The sequence below is a fragment of the Scardinius erythrophthalmus genome, assembly GCF_964197995.2.
Source record: "Scardinius erythrophthalmus genome assembly, chromosome: 11".
In the NCBI taxonomy this organism is placed as follows: domain Eukaryota; kingdom Metazoa; phylum Chordata; class Actinopteri; order Cypriniformes; family Leuciscidae; genus Scardinius; species Scardinius erythrophthalmus.
The window spans coordinates 43,267,668-43,289,398 of NC_138231.1; the positions used below are offsets into that span (position 1 = coordinate 43,267,668).

General features: G+C 39.3%; 1 protein-coding gene across 7 annotated transcripts in view; it reads left to right on the forward strand.

Moving 5' to 3' along the window:
- Nucleotides 1–21,731, forward strand: part of lama2 (laminin, alpha 2) — a 221,970-nt gene that overhangs the window by 51,537 nt on the left and 148,702 nt on the right. For all 7 annotated transcript variants that reach the window (XM_081378796.1, XM_081378798.1, XM_081378793.1 and 4 more), the window contains exons 4-10: nt 4,611–4,853; nt 8,663–8,842; nt 11,732–11,821; nt 12,313–12,430; nt 13,372–13,550; nt 14,834–14,933; nt 15,260–15,420. In XM_081378796.1, the coding sequence (XP_081234922.1) occupies nt 4,611–4,853; nt 8,663–8,842; nt 11,732–11,821; nt 12,313–12,430; nt 13,372–13,550; nt 14,834–14,933; nt 15,260–15,420 (1,071 nt within the window). The remainder of the gene's footprint in view (nt 1–4,610; nt 4,854–8,662; nt 8,843–11,731; nt 11,822–12,312; nt 12,431–13,371; nt 13,551–14,833; nt 14,934–15,259; nt 15,421–21,731) is intronic.

The following is a 21,731-nucleotide window of genomic DNA, read 5'->3' on the forward strand; positions in this document are numbered from 1 at the left end:
GACAACATGTAGAAGCAACAGGACATTTCTGAATGGTTAGTTGGTGAATTTATGAAGCTGATGTGGAGTTATCTTCTAGTCATTGATTAGCATATTCTGTCTTGATAATCAATAAATCATGTTCAGGGGGCGGGGTTTATGTACATTTTAGGGTTGGTGATGTCACTAACTCAGGAGGAATGTGGTGTAGTCTCTACCAGCCGTTTGTTGTAGATCTTAAAAAGTAATTTCTTTAAAAGCAAATATCTCCCTTTGCTCTGAACTTTGAGCGTTGTAACTTTGCAGATGTTGTTTATGCTCAAACAGCAACATTACACACTAACTAAAGTTAGAAAAGTCAAATCATATTCAACCACCCCTTTAAGACTGACATGTCATTGTCAAACTATCCACCTTATTGAACTGACCACTACTAAATGCTTTATAACTCCCTGAATCTACTACATTTACTCACACTCTCTAAGTGATCTTATTAATCAATGACAACACCAAGTTTAGTAAATAATGGTAAATAATGTAACTGGTTTGCAAATAATGCAATACTTCATTTAGATATGTATATATGTATATAAGTATGGAAATACAATTATTAAACACATTATATGCTTATAAATCAAGAATAAAGCATTTATAGCTGTATTTATAAACTGCTTATTAATGTCTATTAATGCTTTATAAATTATGAATTAACTGTTTACTAATGCTCAACTAATGATTTAAAAGCTGTTATCTGGAGCAGATGATGTTTACTTTCACGGCTTCTCTCTTTCTCTGGCAAGGCCAGCATACTATGGTATTTTATGCTCAATTATTGTTCATCATCATTCCTAAATCATGGACAACTGACAAGCACACGTCTGGAGGAGCAGGTGTTCTCTCCTCAGCTCTCAGGGATGACACTCAACTAAACTAATCAAGCTACATTTTACTTCGTATGGAAAATATTTATTCGTTGAAAAGTGCAGTTGTCTCAAACCACATCCCGATTCTATCAGAAAACAAAAACATATATATATATATTTATAAATGAGGACATCCCCAAATGGATGTTTTGGGAGTCTTAGTCAGCTTTAGCTTACTTTCGAATTTGTCCCAAAAATATGGTTTAGAAGGGACACACACACACACACACACACACACACACACACACACACACGTCTGGTTCACTATCTTTGTGGGGACTCTCCATAGACGTAATGGTTTTTATACCGTACAAACTGTACATTCTATCCCCTTACACTGCCCCTGCCCCTCAACCTACCCATCACAGGAAACATTCTGCATTTTTACTTTCTCAAAACAACTCATCCTGTGTGATTTATAAGCCTTTTGAAAAGTGGGGACCGCTGGCTGGTCCCCACAATGTAGGTGATATCAGGTTTTACTATTCTTATGGGGACATTGGGTCCCCACAATGTAATATAAACAAGGGCACACACACACACACACACACACACACACACACACACAGGCGCACATATCTTTGTGGGGACTCTCCATAGACGTAATGGTTTTTATACAGTACAAACTGTATATTCTGTCCCCTTACACTAACCCTACCCCTAAACCTACCCATCACAGAAAACTTTCTGCATTTTTACATTTTCAAAAAAATATCATTTAGTATGTTTATTAACCCATTTCCCTCATGGGGACCGCTGGCTGGTCCCCACAATGGAGGTGATCTCAGGTTTTACTAGCCTTGTGGGGCCATTTGGTTCCCACAATGTAATATAAACAAAACACACACACACACACACACACACACACACACACACACACACACACACACACACACACACACACACACACACACACACACTCTCTAAAGCCTGTTTTATACTTCTGCGTCGCTGTCCGCGTTGACGCACAATTACACTTGCAGAGGGAGCGTGTGAAACCCGAGGGAGGGGTTCTAGCAGACCAATCACAGCGCTTGTGTCCGCGTAGAGTTGACGCGTTGTTACATTTTTGGAGAGGTGCACGTCAGGGTACGCCGAAGGGTACGCGCGCTACACACAGCCTACGCCGTAGCTACGGTGTTAGTTCGACGCAGAAGTATAAAACAGGCTTAACACACACGACACACTCTAACACTACATGCACTCCAGAATTCCAAAATGTGCATCCCTAGTTCAAAGTTTTGAAATAAAAAAATATATATATAAAAAAATTGAATGGAAAGAAATTAGGAAATATTATTATTATTATTTAATTTTTCTAATTGAAATTTGTTCAGTCAAATGATTCGACATAATGCTGGATTCAGTATGATATCAGGAAAATTAGACAATGGCAAAACAACATGTTCACTCCCGAGTGTTTACCCTTCTGGCTTTCCCGTTATTAAACATTTGCTGGAGTTTGTTCATCTGAACTGAAAGTTATTGAAGCCTCTGAGAATAATCTTTGACAGAAGAGATGTGACACGCAGAGAATCCGCTGTCATCTGTGTGTGAGAGAGAAAGAGTGAGGAGGAAATATCTGTGTGTGTGTGTGTGTGTGTGTGTGTGTGTATGTGTGTGTGTGTAGGAAGCAAGGTCTTGAGGCCAGCACACACAGTCAGATAAGGGAGTCACATCTGTTTGAGTCGTGCCATTTCTGACAGGTTGTGGGTTATGACGTGTTTTTTATAGCTCTTCTTCTCTGTCACACACTGCAGGGATGGTTGTTTGTCTCCTATGAAATCTGTGGCCTTTGCTCGTGAGAACCGCTACGGTAAATGAACACCTGAGGGCAGCGGCTGATGCTGTCTTCATGAACACTGTCCACACTCACTCACACACGCGCATGCGCGCACACACACGCACACGCACGCACACACACACTATATGTGACGATAGGCAACAATACATTGTATGTGTCAAAATTATCGATTTTTCTTTTATGCCAAAAATCATTAGGATATTAAGTAAAGATCATGTTCCATGAAGATATTTTGTAAATTTCCTACCGTAAAGATATAAAACATGTATTTTTGTGAGTGAATGCATCAAAATCGCGAACATAATGCACAACTTTAAAGGCGATTTTCTCAATGTTTGGATTTTTTTGCACCATCAGATTCCAGATTTTCAATAGTTGTATCTCGGCCAAATATTATCATATCCTAACAAACCACACATCAATGGGAAGTTTATTTATTCAGCTTTCAGATGATGTATAAATCTCAATTTCAGAAAATTGACCCATGTGACTGGTTTTGTGGTCCAGGGTCACATGTGTATATGTTAGTGCGTGTTGAGTTACAGTGTGTATAAAGTGTACACACACACACACACACACACACACACGTGTTACTGGCGTGGCCTTCAGTTCTCTGTGTCTTTCATAGTTGAGTCAGATGATTGTGCTGTTCAGACGTCCTTGATTCGCTCCTGCTCACCTCTCTCTGAACACAACACACAAAACAGCATTGTGAACCAGCGTCCAGAGCTTCACTGCGAGAGACGTAACATAAGCCTGTTATCTGCTGGAGATGAAAGAGTGTGTGTGTTCCTCATGGGACAGTGTTAGCTAAAATGGTAACAGAAATGAATAGAGACTTCAGCCTAGCTTCTCTTCCCCCCGTGTCTCATGTTTTCTTTTTATTCAGGTCAGCTCTTTAGGTAAGCTGAAATGTCACTGCGCCCTGAAGCTTTCTGAAGGCCGCCGAGAACCTGTCAGGGACTGCGTTTTACGTGTCACACCGCGAGTGTGTGTGTGTGTGTGTGTGTGTGTGTGTGTGTGTGTGTGTGTGTGTGTGTGCATATGTGCCTTGAGTCTTTTGCTGCTGAATAAAAGACTGTGAAATCATGGGAATCAAGTTTTCATTTCTTTCTCAGATCTTCTCTTTCATTTCTGTTCTCCTGTTTGAAGTTCATCCATTATGAGTCTGTTGCCAGCTTCATCACATATCATATAGTCCAGTCATTTTAAGCCAAAATGGGGGTCAACCTTGAACAAATTGCAACAGAAGCAAACTCAACTGATTGTGTATCCTCAATATGTCCTGAGTGAGGAAAAAAAGTCCAGAAGAATCCCATTTGGGGAAATTTTAGAAAAAGACCCAAATATAGTCTATTCATACGCCTATTCATTCTTCTTACGTGAATAGGGTAAAAATTTTAACCTTTAGATATCACCATGAAAATTACTGAGTTGATTACTTACATCAAGACAAACAAAAAATGCATTACAAGTTTTTTGAAATTGTTTGTTAACATGGACAAACAGTGCATAATCTAATTACGTATGTGCTACTTTGCATAAATACCCAATGTTAAAATTTGTACTCTATTCACGTAAGAGAAAGAATGAATAGGCGTATGAATAGACTATATTTGGGTCTTTTTTTAAACTTTCCCCTAATGGGATTCTTCTAGGCTTTTTTTTTCCTTACTCAGGACATATTGAGGATACAAAATCAGTTGAGTTTGCTTCTGTTGCATTTTGTTCAACCTTTTTTCATAAAATGACTGGACTAATAGTTATGTTTGTGTAATGGTGTTTTGTGTTTGATGGTAATTATTAGAAATCTTTCAGAAACATTTCTGATTATTATCAATGTTGAAAGGATTCAGATTCTGTGTGTTCATGTTTGCTGTTCCACGTTCTCCTCTCACACACAGGTTTTCCAGATCGCTTACGTGATCCTAAAGGCTGCAAACTCGCCTCGGCCTGGAAACTGGATTCTGGAACGTTCTCTGGACGGTGAAACGTTCATGCCGTGGCAGTATTACGCTATTACAGACACCGAGTGCATCACACGCTTCAACATCAACCCCAAAACAGGCCCGCCGTCCTACACACACGATGAGGAGGTCATCTGTACCTCCTTCTACTCTAAGATCCATCCTCTGGAGAACGGCGAGGTGAGAAACACCTGGACTCAAGGGTCAAGAAACTTAAGTGGCGTAATAAGAAGGTTTTAATGCCATGATTGACTTCTGAAGGAGTCATATCCTTTACTGTTTTATAATTTGACTTTTTTTCTTTAAATTCATTATTATGTTAATTGAGGTTTAGATTTCCATTCCCATTTTACTATGAATTAGACAAAAAGAGCACACATCCAGCAGGCAGAAAGCTCAAAGTGCTCAAAGGCCCCCTGAAATCAAAATTTTAGTTTTTTAGATTTTAGTGTGAATATATTCCTTAAGGTTATGAATAAGCTGGTGTGTTCCAAAACAATGACACAACTCACATTTAGGAGATATAAGCGTTCAAAACTTACAATCACTTCCGCTAAAATGGATCAGGGATTTTTATGACATCACCGCTTCTCATCACATCTTCTGTCCAATCAAATGCTCTCTAGAACCTAAAGCTCCGCCCCCTCTGCTATAAACACCACCTGGACAAAGGGACCGTTGACACATCACAGAGCAATATGTGTTGGAGTGTGTGTTCGGTTGCTCAAACGCTCGAGTTTTATTCCGTTTTCCAACTGTACGTTGGTTATGAATGAAATGGCTGTGATTTATTCACTCCTCTACTATTGAATCCAGCGTATCATCAGCACTCGGATTCGCTTCCATGTCGCTGTCAAGTACGACTCGCAGTCTGTGAGGGAAACTAGACGCTATTGGCTATTTGAAAAGGGGGAGGAGCCATTTGATATGTCCCGCCTTCGCCTCCTGTTTCAGTGGAAATTACGTCAACGCATCAAACAAAGCAAGGCACTTCAGTGGGACTTTAATACTGTTCTTTGCACACAAGTTTCAGTAATTTACGGCAGTGACAACCGCATTAACAAAGATTCTGCAGTGTGTACTGAACCAAAGTTAACAACTAGTTGTTAATGACGTACAACGAGAGATATGAGAGATGGGCAGAAAACACTGGCAAAAGGGTAATCCAATAAAAGGGCAGAGAATCACAAAAAAAAAAAAAAACAAGACAGGAAACCAGGATAACACTCAGAAATGCAGTGTAACAACATTGAAGACTTTGCAAAGTAAGAATGAATACACAGTGCTTCAATAGGCAAGAGTAACGAGATAATAACACACAGGTGGAAGTAATCAGAACATGATTAGTCCATGCAATGGGTTATGGGAAATGTAGTTTATGGTGAGATAAAGCAGATGGAAGGAGCGCCCTCTGGTGGAGATCATGGGCACTCCAGCTGGATCTCTCATCTGTGTGTGCGCTGCAAGAAATCACAGGGAAAGCGGGACGAGCCCTGACTCATTCGTGTTGCAAGATCTTGCAAGTATATCAGCCAACAAGAACAAACAAAATAAATATAAATCCTTTATGCTACGGAAATATCGTGACCTGCTCACTTTAATAACTTCATAAACTTCTGCATGAGCCAAGCTTAAACAAGTCAAGTCAAGTCACCTTTATTTATAAAGCACTTTATACAGTACAGTTTGTTTCAAAGCAGCTTTACAGCGATAAGGAGAATGATTCAAAAATGCAAAAGACAGTAGTCTCATTGTTCAGCTGAAGTCAATTCAGTGTTGATTCATTTCCACTGTAAAGACCATCAATTATTAAATGAGTTCATTTCATCCACAAAGCAGTTCTGCAGAAAACAGTGTTGTCATCATCCAGCTCAGTTCAGTTCTCGTCTAATAGTGCAGTCCAATCAATAATATTGAAACAAAAACCACCAAAACGCTTAGAATAAATGGACATGGCAAGAGTCTTTTGTTGCTGAAAAACTACTTTGGTCAGAAGAGCAGAGACCAAACACATGAGACGGCTGAATGTTGCTATGGTTACCATGGTGTCAATCATCATGGGATTGGTGGAATGATAATTCAATGACGTATTTAAATGCGGCTGTCACTCCTGAAGCTTTGCAGTGTGAACATGGCCAATATATACACATGTAGTGCCATAATGATGTCAACAATAGAGCAAAAACCAAGCAACTAAACTAAACTGAGAGAGAAAACATCAGCGTAACTACAGAAATACCCAGTTCAAATAACAAACACCTTAATGCAACAAATTATGGCAATCCAAACAAAATATCACATAAGAATGATTAAAGCCATTATAAATCATTCAAGAAAAGGATGAATGTTAAACTCTCCATTAAGACCATTAGGTGATACTGTGTACAAAGTAGAAATCCAATAAGTTTCACATTTTAAAAGCAAATTGTTTATATGACCCACTATTCGTTGCCATTTTTGCATCTTTTCTGACCTTGTGTTATAAATGGCTAATCTCATGATTACTCTGTTTGATTGCATGAGTAATCTGATCATACATTATTCCATTTTTTACCTAACTACTTACAGAATAAATAATTGGACGTAAAATTTTTGAAATTAATAGAAATTATTTCGCTACAATGTACACACATGAGTTTGGAATGTCATGAGGGAGAGTGAATGATGGCAGAGTTGTGCTTTATGGGCTTTGTACTTTAACTTTGTCTTTAAATGCATTTCAGTGTATGCGACAGAAAACCTCTCAGAGTCTCGCTCGACTGCATCTTAAGTTACCTCGTTAGTTGTAATTCTTAATTAGAGAAAATAGACAAGAGAAAAATATAATCGCACACACACACACACACACACACTCCGGTGTCCCTCTCATTCAGAGCCCACACAAACGCAAACATACATAATTCTACACGTTTTTGGTTTTGTATAAAATATTTGCTGTATCTGTTTAAATGAGTGTGTGTAACACAATAATAACACATACACTCATTTCAACAGATATCAGAGCAAATTTACACCAAAAACATGTAGAATTGCATTGATACTGCTGCTAACTTTAGCTAGCTCGTCCAACAGCAGGCTGACATGAACACCCACATGATAGATGAGATGGAAGTTCTCCTACAGCAGCAGTTTTAATGTGTGTGTGTGTGTGTGTGTGTGTGTGTGTGTGTGTGTGTGTGTGTGTGTGTGTGTGTGTGTGTGTGTGTGTGTGTGTGTGTGTGTGTGTGTGTGTGTGTGTGATGAAAGTCAGATTTACAGCTGTCAGATCATAGGACTATATTGAACTGTATTGCGTGTGTGTGTGTGTGTGTGTGTGTGTGTGTGTGTGTGTGCCATACTAATGAGGGAGGTGGGTGGGGAGATCAAGCCTGGGCTCAAATGTCGCTCTATCTTCTTTAAAAACAGACATCATAAACTCACACAGCACTAATTAGCACACATCATTAACCCAAGAAAAACAGCCCAGTACACACACACACACACACACACACACACGCACACGCACACGCACACGCACACGCACACGCACACACACACACACACACACACACACACACATTACATCACATCCTTGAGCTGCATTGGCAACAACACTATGGTTGTCAATAGATTGCATTAATAATTGTGTTTCTTGGTTTGTGTTCTGTGACCCCTCTGATGGTCTCTGGTCATTCTACATTTAGAAAAAATGTACTTTTTCGGAAAGCTACAAAATTTGGTGAAATTTGTGGCACGTGCAATATGAACACACAGATTGGACCGGGTTAGAAAAGACTAAATGATCTTAAAATAGTCTCATACATTCTCACATCATATATGCATTACACACACACATATATACTGTATATGTAGATATATGTACCTGTAACTATAGTGTTGTTGTCTATTTTTATCCCCACCAACAAAGAAACAGGGTTAACTGTTGCACTACCACAGTTGGGAAAATGATTCAAGGACTCACTGATAAATGAATGCTTGTTTTCTTTCAGATTCACACCTCACTAATAAACGGCCGTCCCAGTGCGGATGATCCATCGCCCATGTTGCTCAACTTCACCTCGGCACGCTACATCCGCCTGCAGTTCCAGAGGATTCGCACCCTAAACGCTGACCTCATGACCCTCGCCGTCAATGACCCCGGAGACATCGACCTCATCGTCAGCAGACGGGTGTGTGTGTGTGTGTGTGTGTGTGTGTGTTTCTATAGGGACTAGTGCAATGCTTTGACACCAGAGAGAATGTGCCACACGTGTGTATGTCGTCGCACTGTGCCATTCATACGCCATCTGTGTGTGTGTGGATGGTTGAAGCTAATGCTGCCCGGGCCGCCTCGTCCATTACGAGCCTCTCCTCCTCAGACAGATGGGTTTTAATTAAAATCACACAGTAATTAACAAATCGGCCCGCTCTTTCCCTCAAAGACGCCATATCACACGCCTCCACCCGCCCACTTCCTCCTACAAACTCATTAACTCGCTGATTGACCCGTTTCCATCAAAGAAGAGTTGCGTTATGAAACGCAGGATTATGTTTCTCACGTGCATTGAGCAATTTGGATAAATGTACCCAAATTATTTCATTCAAAGAGTCTTTTTGTAGTCTGGGAGGCATAAGATGGCGAATTTAAAGGATAATTTGAAGGTGATGTGTGTCATTCCTGTATGTGTAAAGTGTAGTGCGAGGTTAGCTCACCCAAAATGAAAAATTTTTCATCAATTGCTCACCTCATATCGTTCCAAACCCGTAAGAAATTTGTTCATCTTCAAAGCACAAATGAAGATATTTTCGATCAAATCTGAGAGATTTCTGTCCTTCCCTTAACAGTCCACACAACTACCACTATACGCCTCAAAAGGTTCATACAATGTAATCCTTTTATTTTTAATATTTGGCATGTTTGTGTGCTGCTGCGCGTCCCTGTGTGTGTAATAAGCAGAGTGCACATGCGTTGTGGACCCGCCTATAGGCGCACATTACTAACGCGCTCTTTAGCAAAGAAAAAAATATTGCGCTATTGACTTTAGAGCAGGTTGCAGTTGGTCAATGTCTCAGTCTATTACAGTTCCTCAAAATAGCAATGCACCATCAGTGCGCCAGAACACACTCGTTCTCAGACCAGCAGCTCATGGACCCACAGATGGGCGCAAATGCATTTGCAATTTAAATAACGTGGCGCAGGACGTGAAACTGCGTCAGGCTGAAACTAGCAAAACACTTTGCGCCGGGTTTTATTGCGTCGGGTGTATGATAGGGCCCAAAGGGTAAAATATCCGTCACATGACTAAACATCATCTTGTCATCGTTTTCAAATACCTCCGTTTTCACAGTCCGCACTACAGCACGAAAACGCCATTTCGTATCCACTTGGGAGATGCAAAAAGTGTTGTCTTCATTGATGCAAAAACAGAAAAAAAAGATGTGTTTTCGAACAAAAACATGTTAGTGTGGACAAGGTCTTAGCTTTACATTCTCTTTATGAACTTTTGAAGCATGGACTGTCAGTGGAGGGACAGAAATCTCTTAGATTTCATTAAAATATCTTCATCGGTGTTTCGAAGATGAACGAAAGTCTTACGGGTTTGGAACAACATGAAGGTGAGTAAATGATGACAGAATTTTCCTTTTTGGGCGAACTATTCCTTTAACACTGTGACTCTGTGGTACTTTCAAACCACTGATCTGTTTGTTTGAGCTTCACAACCAACTCCATACAATGGTGATGCAGTCAGTACCTTTAAAGGGTGTAGTATTGTGCATCATAAAATAGTGGCATGTTTACCACATACCACAGACCCCCTAGCATCAGCATCTAGATCAATTCATTATTTAGAATAATATATTAAAAATATGGCAGTTTTTTTTTTTTGGTTTACTTCACAAACTCCTCTACTTTTGTTGCGTGAAGGGTTATGGGAATTTTAGCTGAAAAAGCATTGGGTTTAACTTTCTGGGCCCTATCTCGCACCCAGCGCAATTGACTTTGTACACCGACGCATGTGCCATTCCTATTTTGCACCCGACGCACAGCGGACTTTTCCCTTCGCAGACGCACGTCGGTAAATTAGGGAATGAACTTGCGCTCCTGGGGCCGTGTTCCGGCACAAACGTTCCCTGGTGCTATTTTGCAGTTTCAGAAAACAATTCCGCCACTGACCAGGAGAAACCTCGTCTAAAGTCAGTGGCGCGTTGCGCATGTTATTCAGAGGCTATTTTAAGGGCGCATGCTTGGCCATAATGTAGCGTGTGCACAACGCGCATACACTTTGATTCTCTCATCTACACACAGACGCAGCAGTTTTCATTTTTGCAAATCATACATTATTACAAGGAAAATATTACCACACGAGGGAAATCATTGTGGTATCCATGAAGATGTGAACAAATAGGCATAAATCTAGCTTACACATTTACCCAAATTATCATACGCCTGTTTAACCGAAGCTAATTTGGGTGTGTTTCTCCATCCCCAATGTCACTTCTCTGTGTTTTACGGCCCTGACGAGAACGTCGGTCTCCTCGGCTGTGAACCGCTCCTGGCAAATCCGCCATTATAATAGCCATCCGCCATGGAACAAGCGTGCCTGCTCTTAAAGGGAATGTGAGATGACGCTCTGATTGGTTTATTTCACGTTACGCCCAAACCACACCTATGAGTAATGAAGCGACTTCAGACCAACACATTTTAGATTTGTGTCGGGCGCAAGAGTCATTTATCCCGCCGGTATAATAGCAACAGCACCCGAGATCCGCCCACAAATTTACTTGCGTTTCGCGTTTGATACTTGCGTTTCAGATCGTTAGAATAGGGCCCATAGACACTTTGCTTGAACGATTCTTCCTCAGAACTTCTCAGTCCAGACCAGGTCATACAGTACATCTGCAGAAGGTTTGCCAAGTATAACGGAAATTAAACCATCTGCAAAAGTGCTGTGCTTCTATATACATGTGTACATCTTCTTTTACGATCCAGAGAGCTGATAAACTGGGATGGAGTCATTTCTGTTTGTGTTACTGTAGAGTTTGAGTTCAAATATGACTGTGATGCTTTTGTTTTCCAGTATTACTACTCCATTAAGGATATATCAGTAGGAGGCATGTGCATCTGTTATGGTCACGCTAAGGCCTGCCCTCTCAACACAGACACCAAGGTTTGTCATCTAAAGCTAAAGAATTATTATCCTAAAATTCCTGTGTGCACTTTTAATTAGGTTCTAATTAAGTTGTTAATTAGAGACGAATCACCTTTGGCCTTTATGAAGCATGCACTCACAGCAGTTTTAAAAAAAATAGTTGCTTTTGTGCCTGATATGAACATAATGTTGTATTTTGTGGTGTGTGTCATCATATTTGTCTTCTAACTTCACTATCGTCAAAACGTCAATAAAGGTTTAGTTTTTTCTTTACAGCGCCACAAAATGTCTAGCACATTTTCAGATGACTTTATCAAAATAAACAAGTTTGACAAATATAGATTAAATAATAAATGCTTTTGTAGGTATCATTTTAAACACTGGCCATCTGTTTTTGGAAATATTCAGTGTAACTCCCAATTAAAGTTGAGTTTTAATTGGAGAGGCATTCTCAGTGCCTTCTGAATGGCACACAGCTGGTTTGATTGACTGTTTGATTTCAATGTCAGAAATTTAGCTGTGAGTGTGAACACAACACGTGTGGGGAGAGCTGTGACCGCTGTTGCCCTGGTTACAACCAGAAACCCTGGATGGCGGGAACCTTCCTCACGCGCCACGTCTGTGAAAGTAAGAGGCCTCAACAATGTCCCGCTGAACTGAGCATGCTGGATTACTGATCATTTATGCCTGACTTTAGGTGTGTTCTATAAACATGAGGAACATCAGTTCATGTTATATTGCGTCATATTCACATCATAGTTACACTATGTAAAAGTTAATGCATAGTAATTACAATTATGCAACAGTTTTGGGTCTTTTTCAAGAGACACAGTGAAGTCATTGAATCATTCACTCAACCGATTTGTTAAAAAACATTCGGGAACAAAACACTGCTACTGTGGCTGTGTCTGAGTTTGGCATCATTTTTAGAAATTGACAAATTAATCACAACATTGTGTCTAATATATAAGTTACTCAACTGAACATATTACATTAAAGCAACATCACTCAAACTTCTTGTTACTCCAGTAACTTCTCAGAAATGGCCCAGGTTGCTGCTTGTTTTCGCAGGATATTCCTGAATTATTGAGAGATTTGGACATCTCTTCTGGACTAGAAATGGCCTATTCTGAATGTATAGTGTAAGAAAGAAGTTTCATGCATTAGAGGGACACTTCTCAATGTCCTGATTTTATCAGCATGTGTGTGATTACTTCAGTACACAACCTTTCATTAACACATTTCTTATTATATTGAGAAATTTCCCATATAGTATACATTGACTGGAAGTTACTGTGCATATGTGTCTGCTAAATGAGTAAACGTCATTTCAAGCAAAATAACTTGCAATATTGTGGTGGAAAAATTACTCTGTATTAGCTTCTCATTTCTTATTCTTGCAGTGGTGCTGTTGGTGTGATTATTAACACACATGGTACCAACATTCAACTCTTCCTCATGTGGTATTGCAGTATTTTAGCTGTATATTCATTTGTCAGGAGGAGCAGGTTGTTAAACTGTACTGCTTTTCTTATGTTGTATCATTGTGTGATGTGTTTATTTGCCAGAGTGTAACTGCCACGGTAAATCAGAGGAGTGCTATTACAATCAGACTGTGGCCGATGCTAAGCTGAGTCTGAACAGTAATGGAGCGTACGAGGGGGGCGGAGTCTGCCTTGGTTGCTCTGACAACACAGGAGGAATTAACTGTCAATCATGCGTAGACGGATACTACAGACCAAGTGGGGTGAGTTTTCTCTTGTTCTTGTCTCAGAAATGGTTTGGTCCATATTGTTCATATGCTACTTCTGAAATCAACCTTTTCAGGGGGGAAACAATGTGAAATTGACCGTGTGCTAAGCCCCACCTCTTTAATTTGTGTTTCTAACTATGTTGAGCTTTCCTACACTATGGAGGACGTTTTTTATTCCTACACATAAAAAAATGCTGGATTGTTTCCATGTTTGGGTTAAATATGGACAATAGGGGTGTGACGAGTACATAGGGGATTATCACGCTTCCGGGTTTCATCTCTTGACCAGTGTTTCAACTGCGGAAATATAGCAATAAAACAGCTTGAGAATAATATCTTACATAGCATTACACTCACCTCAGGCTTTTAGTGTGGACAGCAGGTTAGTTCACTAGAGAAATTAGAACACTAGAGAGAAGCACATTATATTTACTTAACCTGCTACAAATGTCTTGATTATTTAATGAATGTTTAAATTTGTCATGAAAACAAGTTATGACAGCCACTGTGTAAATTATTCTATTGCAAAAATTAATTGGAGTAGAAAATTAACTTTATAATTAGATTTAGAAGTTAATTCAAAACCCGCCTTTTGTGCAATTTACAGTAACACTAATTTATTTTTTATTTATTTTTAGTGTTGATTATTTTATCTAAAAATAAATCACAACTGATTTGAATAATTTGGGCTCTGTTGTTAATCGTAACCTTAATTACTGTGCAATTAAAAGCTCCCCTCCCTATATAGTAAACAGCATTAGCTAAGATCAGTTTTTTTTTATCCTTAAGAAAATTCTAATTATAATAGAATTTATTTAAACACATATACACATTTGTTAAAAAACACAGTTTAATTAAAATAAGAAGCAATTTTGTGTTTAGTTTTCTCCCCCTGCTGTACCGAACCGTGGCTTCAATACCGAGGAACGTACTGAACCGTCATGTTTGTGTAACGTTACACCCCTAATGGACAAACCCAAACGTTGGTTTAAATTAGTAAATTCAATTTTTAAACCCAATGGTTGGGTTTGTCCATATTTGACCCAAACAAGGGTTGAAACAACCCAGCATCTTTAGAAACTTCTACTTTTAGAAAATGTTCATACAGTTCTGTGTTGAACTATTCAAACACACAGGACTTTCAAAAACTTGCACTGCCTTGCATGGAAGATAGTCCGAATGTCTCTCTCTGAATGAGGCCTTACATTAGACTAAACTTGAGTCGCCATTGATCAGCATCAGTTTGAAGGCAGGTGTTTGTTCTCATATATCCACAGGTGAGTCCAGACGAGCGCTGGCCCTGCAGACCCTGCTCATGTGACCTGAGAGGTTCACTTCACTCCACATGTGTTGCAGATGAGAGTCAGGCCACCACAGGTACAACACAACACAACACAACACACACATGTGTCAGCAGCCCTGTTTACACATATTCAGTGCTTTTGGGGATCCGATCACAAGTTGTCAGCACAGCACAGGTGTAAACAAGGTCTGAATAATGATAGTTGGTTTTGTTGGAATTTGCATAAAAACACCTTTGTTTGTTCAGTCCAGTAAAAGAGCTTTATTTTGCATTTCTGTTTAGAAAAAAAAAAAAGTTTTATTTATGTTTCAAAAAGAGGAGAAACAACATTTGGCAAATTGTAATGTGTGTGTTGAGCGGGAGCTGTTGCAGTAAAGCTGTGTTTTCTTGTGTGTGGCAGATTCGGCTGTGGGCTCGTGCATCTGTAAGCAGGGCTACGCAGGTGAGAAGTGTGACAGGTGTGCGTTCGGATACACAGGATTCCCCGTGTGTGAGCGATGTGAATGCAGTAGCGAGGGCAGCGTTAACCAGGATCCCTGCCAGCCGCCATGTGTGTGTAAGGTACGACACATCTTACCACATCACCACTGGCCTCACTCCGGTACAACAATACTACAACACAGGGTTGGATGCTGCAGGACGAGTCATTTTATATCATGGGAATGGTATTGAAATAGAAGCTGATTTTTTTAATATAAATAAATGATACTTTGTCTAATTTGATTATTTGGTGTTATCTTAGAATAGATACGTGTGTACTTATTATATTTGCTCATTTTCTGCTCAGAGTCTGTGGCAGCCCATATGGTCAAAAGTTCAAAATTGCACTTATGTATAAAGTTATCTCATTACTTTTGAATGATGTGCTCTAGAAATGAACCCCCCTCTGATTCCTTCTGTCATTTTAAATTTGCCTTACGAAATGCATTGATTTGATTTTTTTGATCAATGGTTTCATGGTTTCAGTGTGATTCCTTGGGCGTCTAGGTTGTGGTTGTGTTGTTTAGACATTTATGGATGCCAATCTGTGTTTCTGAACTATTTTAATACATATGATGAGCTTAAAATCTTTGATAGATGTCCATAAGCTCATTAAAACAAATACTAAGAAGAACAAGGAACTTGTGAGAGGCGAAACAAAGGAAGACAAGTTACATTTATTCAGTTAGGAAACACTTTTACACTGTTAAAAATATTTTCTCACTCAGTATTTTTGACAGCTACGGCTAGCTGACATGTAGTTGCAAAGTTACTTATAGTCTGTAGAGTGTCTAAAGTGGACTCGAAATTAAGCATTACTGCTAGTTTATAAAAAAAATAGCTTGGATTACTCATGAATAATATATAAACTATTACTGTAATATATTGCTGTGTTGTTTGTGTTGTTGCTTGGCTGGTAATGTCGATGTGATCCTCTTGCACACTCTGGTCCAGTGTCCTCCAGAGGATTCGCTGAGCTACAGAACGAATGCAAGAAATCAGACCTGGCTTACAATCATTATGGTCAAAGCACAGTAAATGGACAAGCTCTCGGCACAGGCCATTGGCCATGGGTAATACAAACAGTATAATCTCATGTGTCTCACTGACGCTTGGCTGGGAGATGATGCTCCCAACTGCAGAGAATGGATTTCAAATTGTGCATGAAAGCGAGAGTGGTAAGAAAATGGTGATGAAATAGCAGATTTTGTGAACGACAGATGGTGCAACCCAGGACATGTTGCTATCAAGGCCAGTGTTTGGGCCCTAAATGCAGGCTGATTCCCTTTTGTTAGAGTATTCACACACAGTTGTTTAGCTTGTATGTTGACTCCCCGCCATTGACTGAAATTTCGGGCTTTTTCCGTGTTTTCACTGTTATAATGCAGAGAGCGCTATTATGCATCTTCTGAAAGAGCACTGAATCTCCTGATCAAAACACAGGTGAAGAAGAAGCAGAAACGACGAGCTACAGGACTGTGAAGCTTTGGGGGTGTTGATGGACACTACTCCATCTGTGTTTTGATCGTTCTGAATCTGATCCAGAAGCAGTCTTTGACAAAAAACGTGATTTTCTCAGCTTTTTGCTCAAAATGTTGCTTTTTTTATGAAACTTACCCGCGTATTCAAGTGTCGATAAGAAAAGAATGCATGAAGCTCGGATAAAACTTTATTTATTTATTTATTTATTTTTAAAAGCAAGAGCGCAGGTGTGTATGACTTTCTTCTTTCAGACGAACACAATCAGAGTTATATTAAAATCCAAGCTTTGTAATGGCTTTGAAAAGTGTCCGATTTTGAAGCTCTGAAAAGCGCATCCATCCATCATAAAAGTACTGTAATCCATACGACTCCAGTGGGATAATAAAGGCCTTCTGTTGCGAAGTGATGGTGTTTTGTAAGAAAAATATCCATATTTAAAATAAGAAAACCAATTACATAAGAGAGCAGTAAATAAGACTTCAGAGCTGAACTCTACTCTACTCTCTCCTCTTCCTGTGAGGATTGGAAGGCGGGAGTCCTGAAACCCCTAATGAAGGATTTCTAGTCTGGGAGTCATCATGGGATGTTAAAATGATCTGTTTTCCAACAGCAGAGTACAGGAGTGGATCCTTTGCAATAGTGATTCGGCTTTTCCACAGTAGGTGGACGTCTCACTGGCATGTGTGATCTCTGTGACTCACTGTCGGATTATTCCTTCCCAAGTTAAAGCAACACTTTAACAATATGAGACAAATCCAGGTTAGTCCACTCAATTTTACATTTCTTAAAGGGGTGGTTGATTATGATTTGACTTTTCAAACTTTAGTTAGTGTGTAATGTTGCTGTTTGAGCATAAACAACATCTGCAAAGTTATAACGCTCAAAGTTCAAACCAAAGGGAGATATTTGCTTTTAAAGAAATCGCTTTTTAAGATCTACAACAAACGGCTGGTAGAGACTACACGACATTGCTCCCGGGTTAGTGACATCACCAACCCTAAAATTTACATAAACCCCGCCCCCTGAACACAATTTATAGATTATCAAGACAGAATATGCTAATCAATGACTAGAAGATAACTACACATAAGCTACATAAATTCAGTGTGTGTCTGTGTGAGGTTAAAGGACACGAGCTGTTGAAGCTCCGCCCCCTGTGCCGGGAGCAGCAGCTCATTTGCATTTAAAGGAATAGACACAAAACAGTGCGTTTTTGCTCACCCTCAAAAAGTGACAACTTTCACATGCTATATAAAAATATCTGTGGGGTATTTTGAGCTAAAACTTCACACACACACTCTGGGGACGTCAAAGACTTTTTACATCTTGTGAAAAGGGCATTATACCACCCCTTTAAATTGGAGGGAATTTGTCATCTGACCAATCTGAAGGATCGTGAGATATCGTTAACTTGTAGAGCCTGAACTAATAAGGTGAAGAACCTTATTCTGAATTTCAGCAGCTATACTAATAGTTTACTAGTTAAATTCTTGTAGGAATTTTTATTATATGTTATCAAAGTAGGCTTTGAAGTATACTCTCAGTAAACTACTAATTTAATAGTTTTATACTGCAAGTAAAGTTTTCTTTAAGTGAACAACATCATACTTATACTTTACTATTTATATAGTATTTTGCACCTTAAGTATACTACTATGTTCCTAGGTATTAATTTTTATACTTGAAATAAACCTTTAACTATACTTTAACTGCGCCAGATTTTTGATAATTTTCACAAAACTCGATTGGCCCCCAGAATAATTTGTTGTATGAATATCTGAACATCTAATATATCAAAATAAAGAACAGAGCCTCTGCTTTAAAGAAACAACACTTTTTATTCTAGCTTCATGCTTCCTTTTTTATCAACACTTAAATTTGAGTAGGCTATGTTTCATAATTATATATATTTTTTTTTAATCAAACCAAACAAAAAGTTAGTTTTTATCAAAGACTTTATCCATATGGGATTCAGAGCGATGATCAAAACTCAGATGGATTAGATTGAATCCAACAACGCCTCGTTTCATCTTCCTCTTCATTCAGTAACATTAGGCAGTTTTGATTTATTTGCTGTTTAATATTAGATGATCACACTAGCTTACTCGTGAGTCAGCATTCTTCTATTACTAGTTTCTGCTTCTTCTTCTCCTGTGTTTTGATCCAGAGATTCTGTACTCTTTCAGGAGATGTGTAACAGCGCCCCCTACCATAAACTAGGGAAAACATGGATAGCCGGAAAATTCAGTCAGTGGCCGGGAAAGAGTAAAGTAGATTTGAAGTAAATTCCTATGTACACTTTACCAGTGGACTTGCCTACACACAAAAAATCACATTGTCAGAATTAGGAACATATCCATTTTTTATTTATCAATCAATATTTTCAAACAATATAAGTGTATTAGACTGTATGTAAAACTATGTGAAAAAATAGGCTATTTAATAGGCTACTCAATCAAAAGATTAAACACAACTACAAGCCAAGTATATTTATAATACGTAATTATACGATATAATATTATACGATTATAGTATATAACGATCAAAAGACTGAGTACAAGTATAGTCCAAATATACTTTTCTGTCAGTGTAAATCAAGTATAATGTTAAGTTTATTTCTGAGAGATACATAAGAAGTAGGATGAAATAATACTTTCTTATTTTTAGTTTAATAATACTACTAATAGCAGTCTTGAATAAATGCCCAGCTAGCAAAAAGTCTATTAGACGTTGAATAGACGTAAATCTTCAACATCTAATTACGACTTTTCAACGTTGAAAACAGTTCGATCTTCAACGTCTTGATGGAATATGTAAAACTCTTTACATTTATTTGAGATAATAATGAACATGGTTTGGTAGTTTGTTTTTCTCCATTATTTATTTTAGCATGTAAAACAGATTTATCCTGTCTTAGATGATCAGTTGAAAACACGTAGTCAAACAGTCCAGCCGAAACTACTTAGTTGAAGTCACTTCGTAAACCAGTCCAAGGCGGACTGACTTATTTTCAACCATATTTCAACGTTGAAAGACGGTAATAGTTTACTGGGTGTATATTTATAAGGGTGTATAAGCGGTTCATTTAGTCAGCAGCTTCTCCACAACGGAAGAGCTTGTGACTATAGTTGGGTAACAATGCTTTTGGGAAAGAACAAAAGCTCCAAGAAAACAACAACAGTCACTGTTTTGTCGGTAGAAACACGTAATATAATGTTAAAGTGTCTCTCAGTGTAAGAATGCAACGCTTCATATGAAAGCTGCAGTAGAGTATGATCTGTCTGGTCTGGCCCAGTCTCAGACACAGGATCTTTATTCTGTGTAAATGAAATACTGCATACTTTACACTCTGCTGTTACGCTGAAAACCAGCATGCATCTTTTTTCCATCAGCTGTCGAATTTGTTTCAGCCTGAATCAATTTCCCTATGTTCAAGTCTTGTGCGCACACAAACTGTGCAATGCTTTAAAACGGGGGGGAAAAAATCACCCACTTCAGCCTTAATGCAGGACTACAGATCATTGCAAAGGGTTTCACAGGATTTCTCTCAGCACTCCGGATGAATGGATGGATGAACAGATGAAGAGTGAGTGGAGGTGAAGTGTGTTTGGCGTTGGCCTCATGAAGAGGCTGTGATGGTCTGATTATAGAGGCTCTGTTCAGTAATGGCTCAGGCAGAGCGCCAGTGTGAAGGGAACATTAAGGAACATCAGTAAATTACACCCACAGACGGGATGGACTCGCTCCAGGTGCTGCGGTCACATGCCAAACTTACAGCAGATCGCTGTCATGTACAGAAATAAAAGAGAGTTTGTCTCTGGGTCAGAAAAGTTAGTTCTGGATTCTCACATCATTCAGATCTGACACCCTTTAAGATCATGGGCCCTATTTTGCACCCGCGCACAGCGGACTTTTCCCTCCACAGACGCACGTCGGTAAATTAGGGAATGAACTTGCGCTCCCGGGGGCGGTTCAGCGAAAAGAGGAGACGTGTTCCGGCGCAAACGTTCCCTGGTGCTATTTTGCAGTTTCAGAAAACAATTCCACCACTGACCAGGAGAAACCTCGTCTAAAGTCAGTGGCGCGTTGCGCATGTTATTCAGAGGCTATTTTAAGGGCGCATGCTTGGCTATAATGTAGCGTGTGCACAACGCACATACACTTTGATTCTCTCATCTACACACAGATGCAGCAGTTTTCATTTTTGCAAATCATACATTATTACAAGGAAAAATATTACCACACGAGGGAAATCATTGTGTGTCCATGAAGATGTGAAATAATAGGCATAAATCTAGCTTACACATTTACCCAAGTTATCATACGCCTGTTTGACCGAAGCTAATCTGTGTGTGTTTCTCCATCCCCAATGGCACTTCTCTGTGTTTTACGGCCCTGACGAGAACGTCGGTCTCCTCGGCTGTGAACCGCTCCTGGCAAATCCGCCGTTATAATAGCAATCCGCCATGGAACAAGCGCGCCTGCTCTTAAAGGGAATGTGAGATGTCGCTCTGATTGGTTTATTTCACGTTACGCCCAAACCACACCTATGAGTAATGAAGCGACTTCAGACCAACACATTTTAGATTTGCGTCGGGCGCAAGAGTCATTTATCCCCCCGGTATAATAGCAACAGCGCCCGAGATCCGCCCACAAAGTTGCGTTTCACGCTTGATACTTGCGTTTCAGAATGTTAAAATAGAGGCCCAAAAAGTGTGAATCTGAATGAAGCTGTTCACAACACACACATATAAGTTTGAACTGGAAATTGCAATCGTACCGAATTACAATTCAACAATTCTTCACAGACACACAACATAGCATGTTTCACTAGATCAAGTTTTGTGCTAAAACAAATTTCATTACATATTGCAAAATGCATTTTGTCAACTAGTTTTGCCGTACATTTT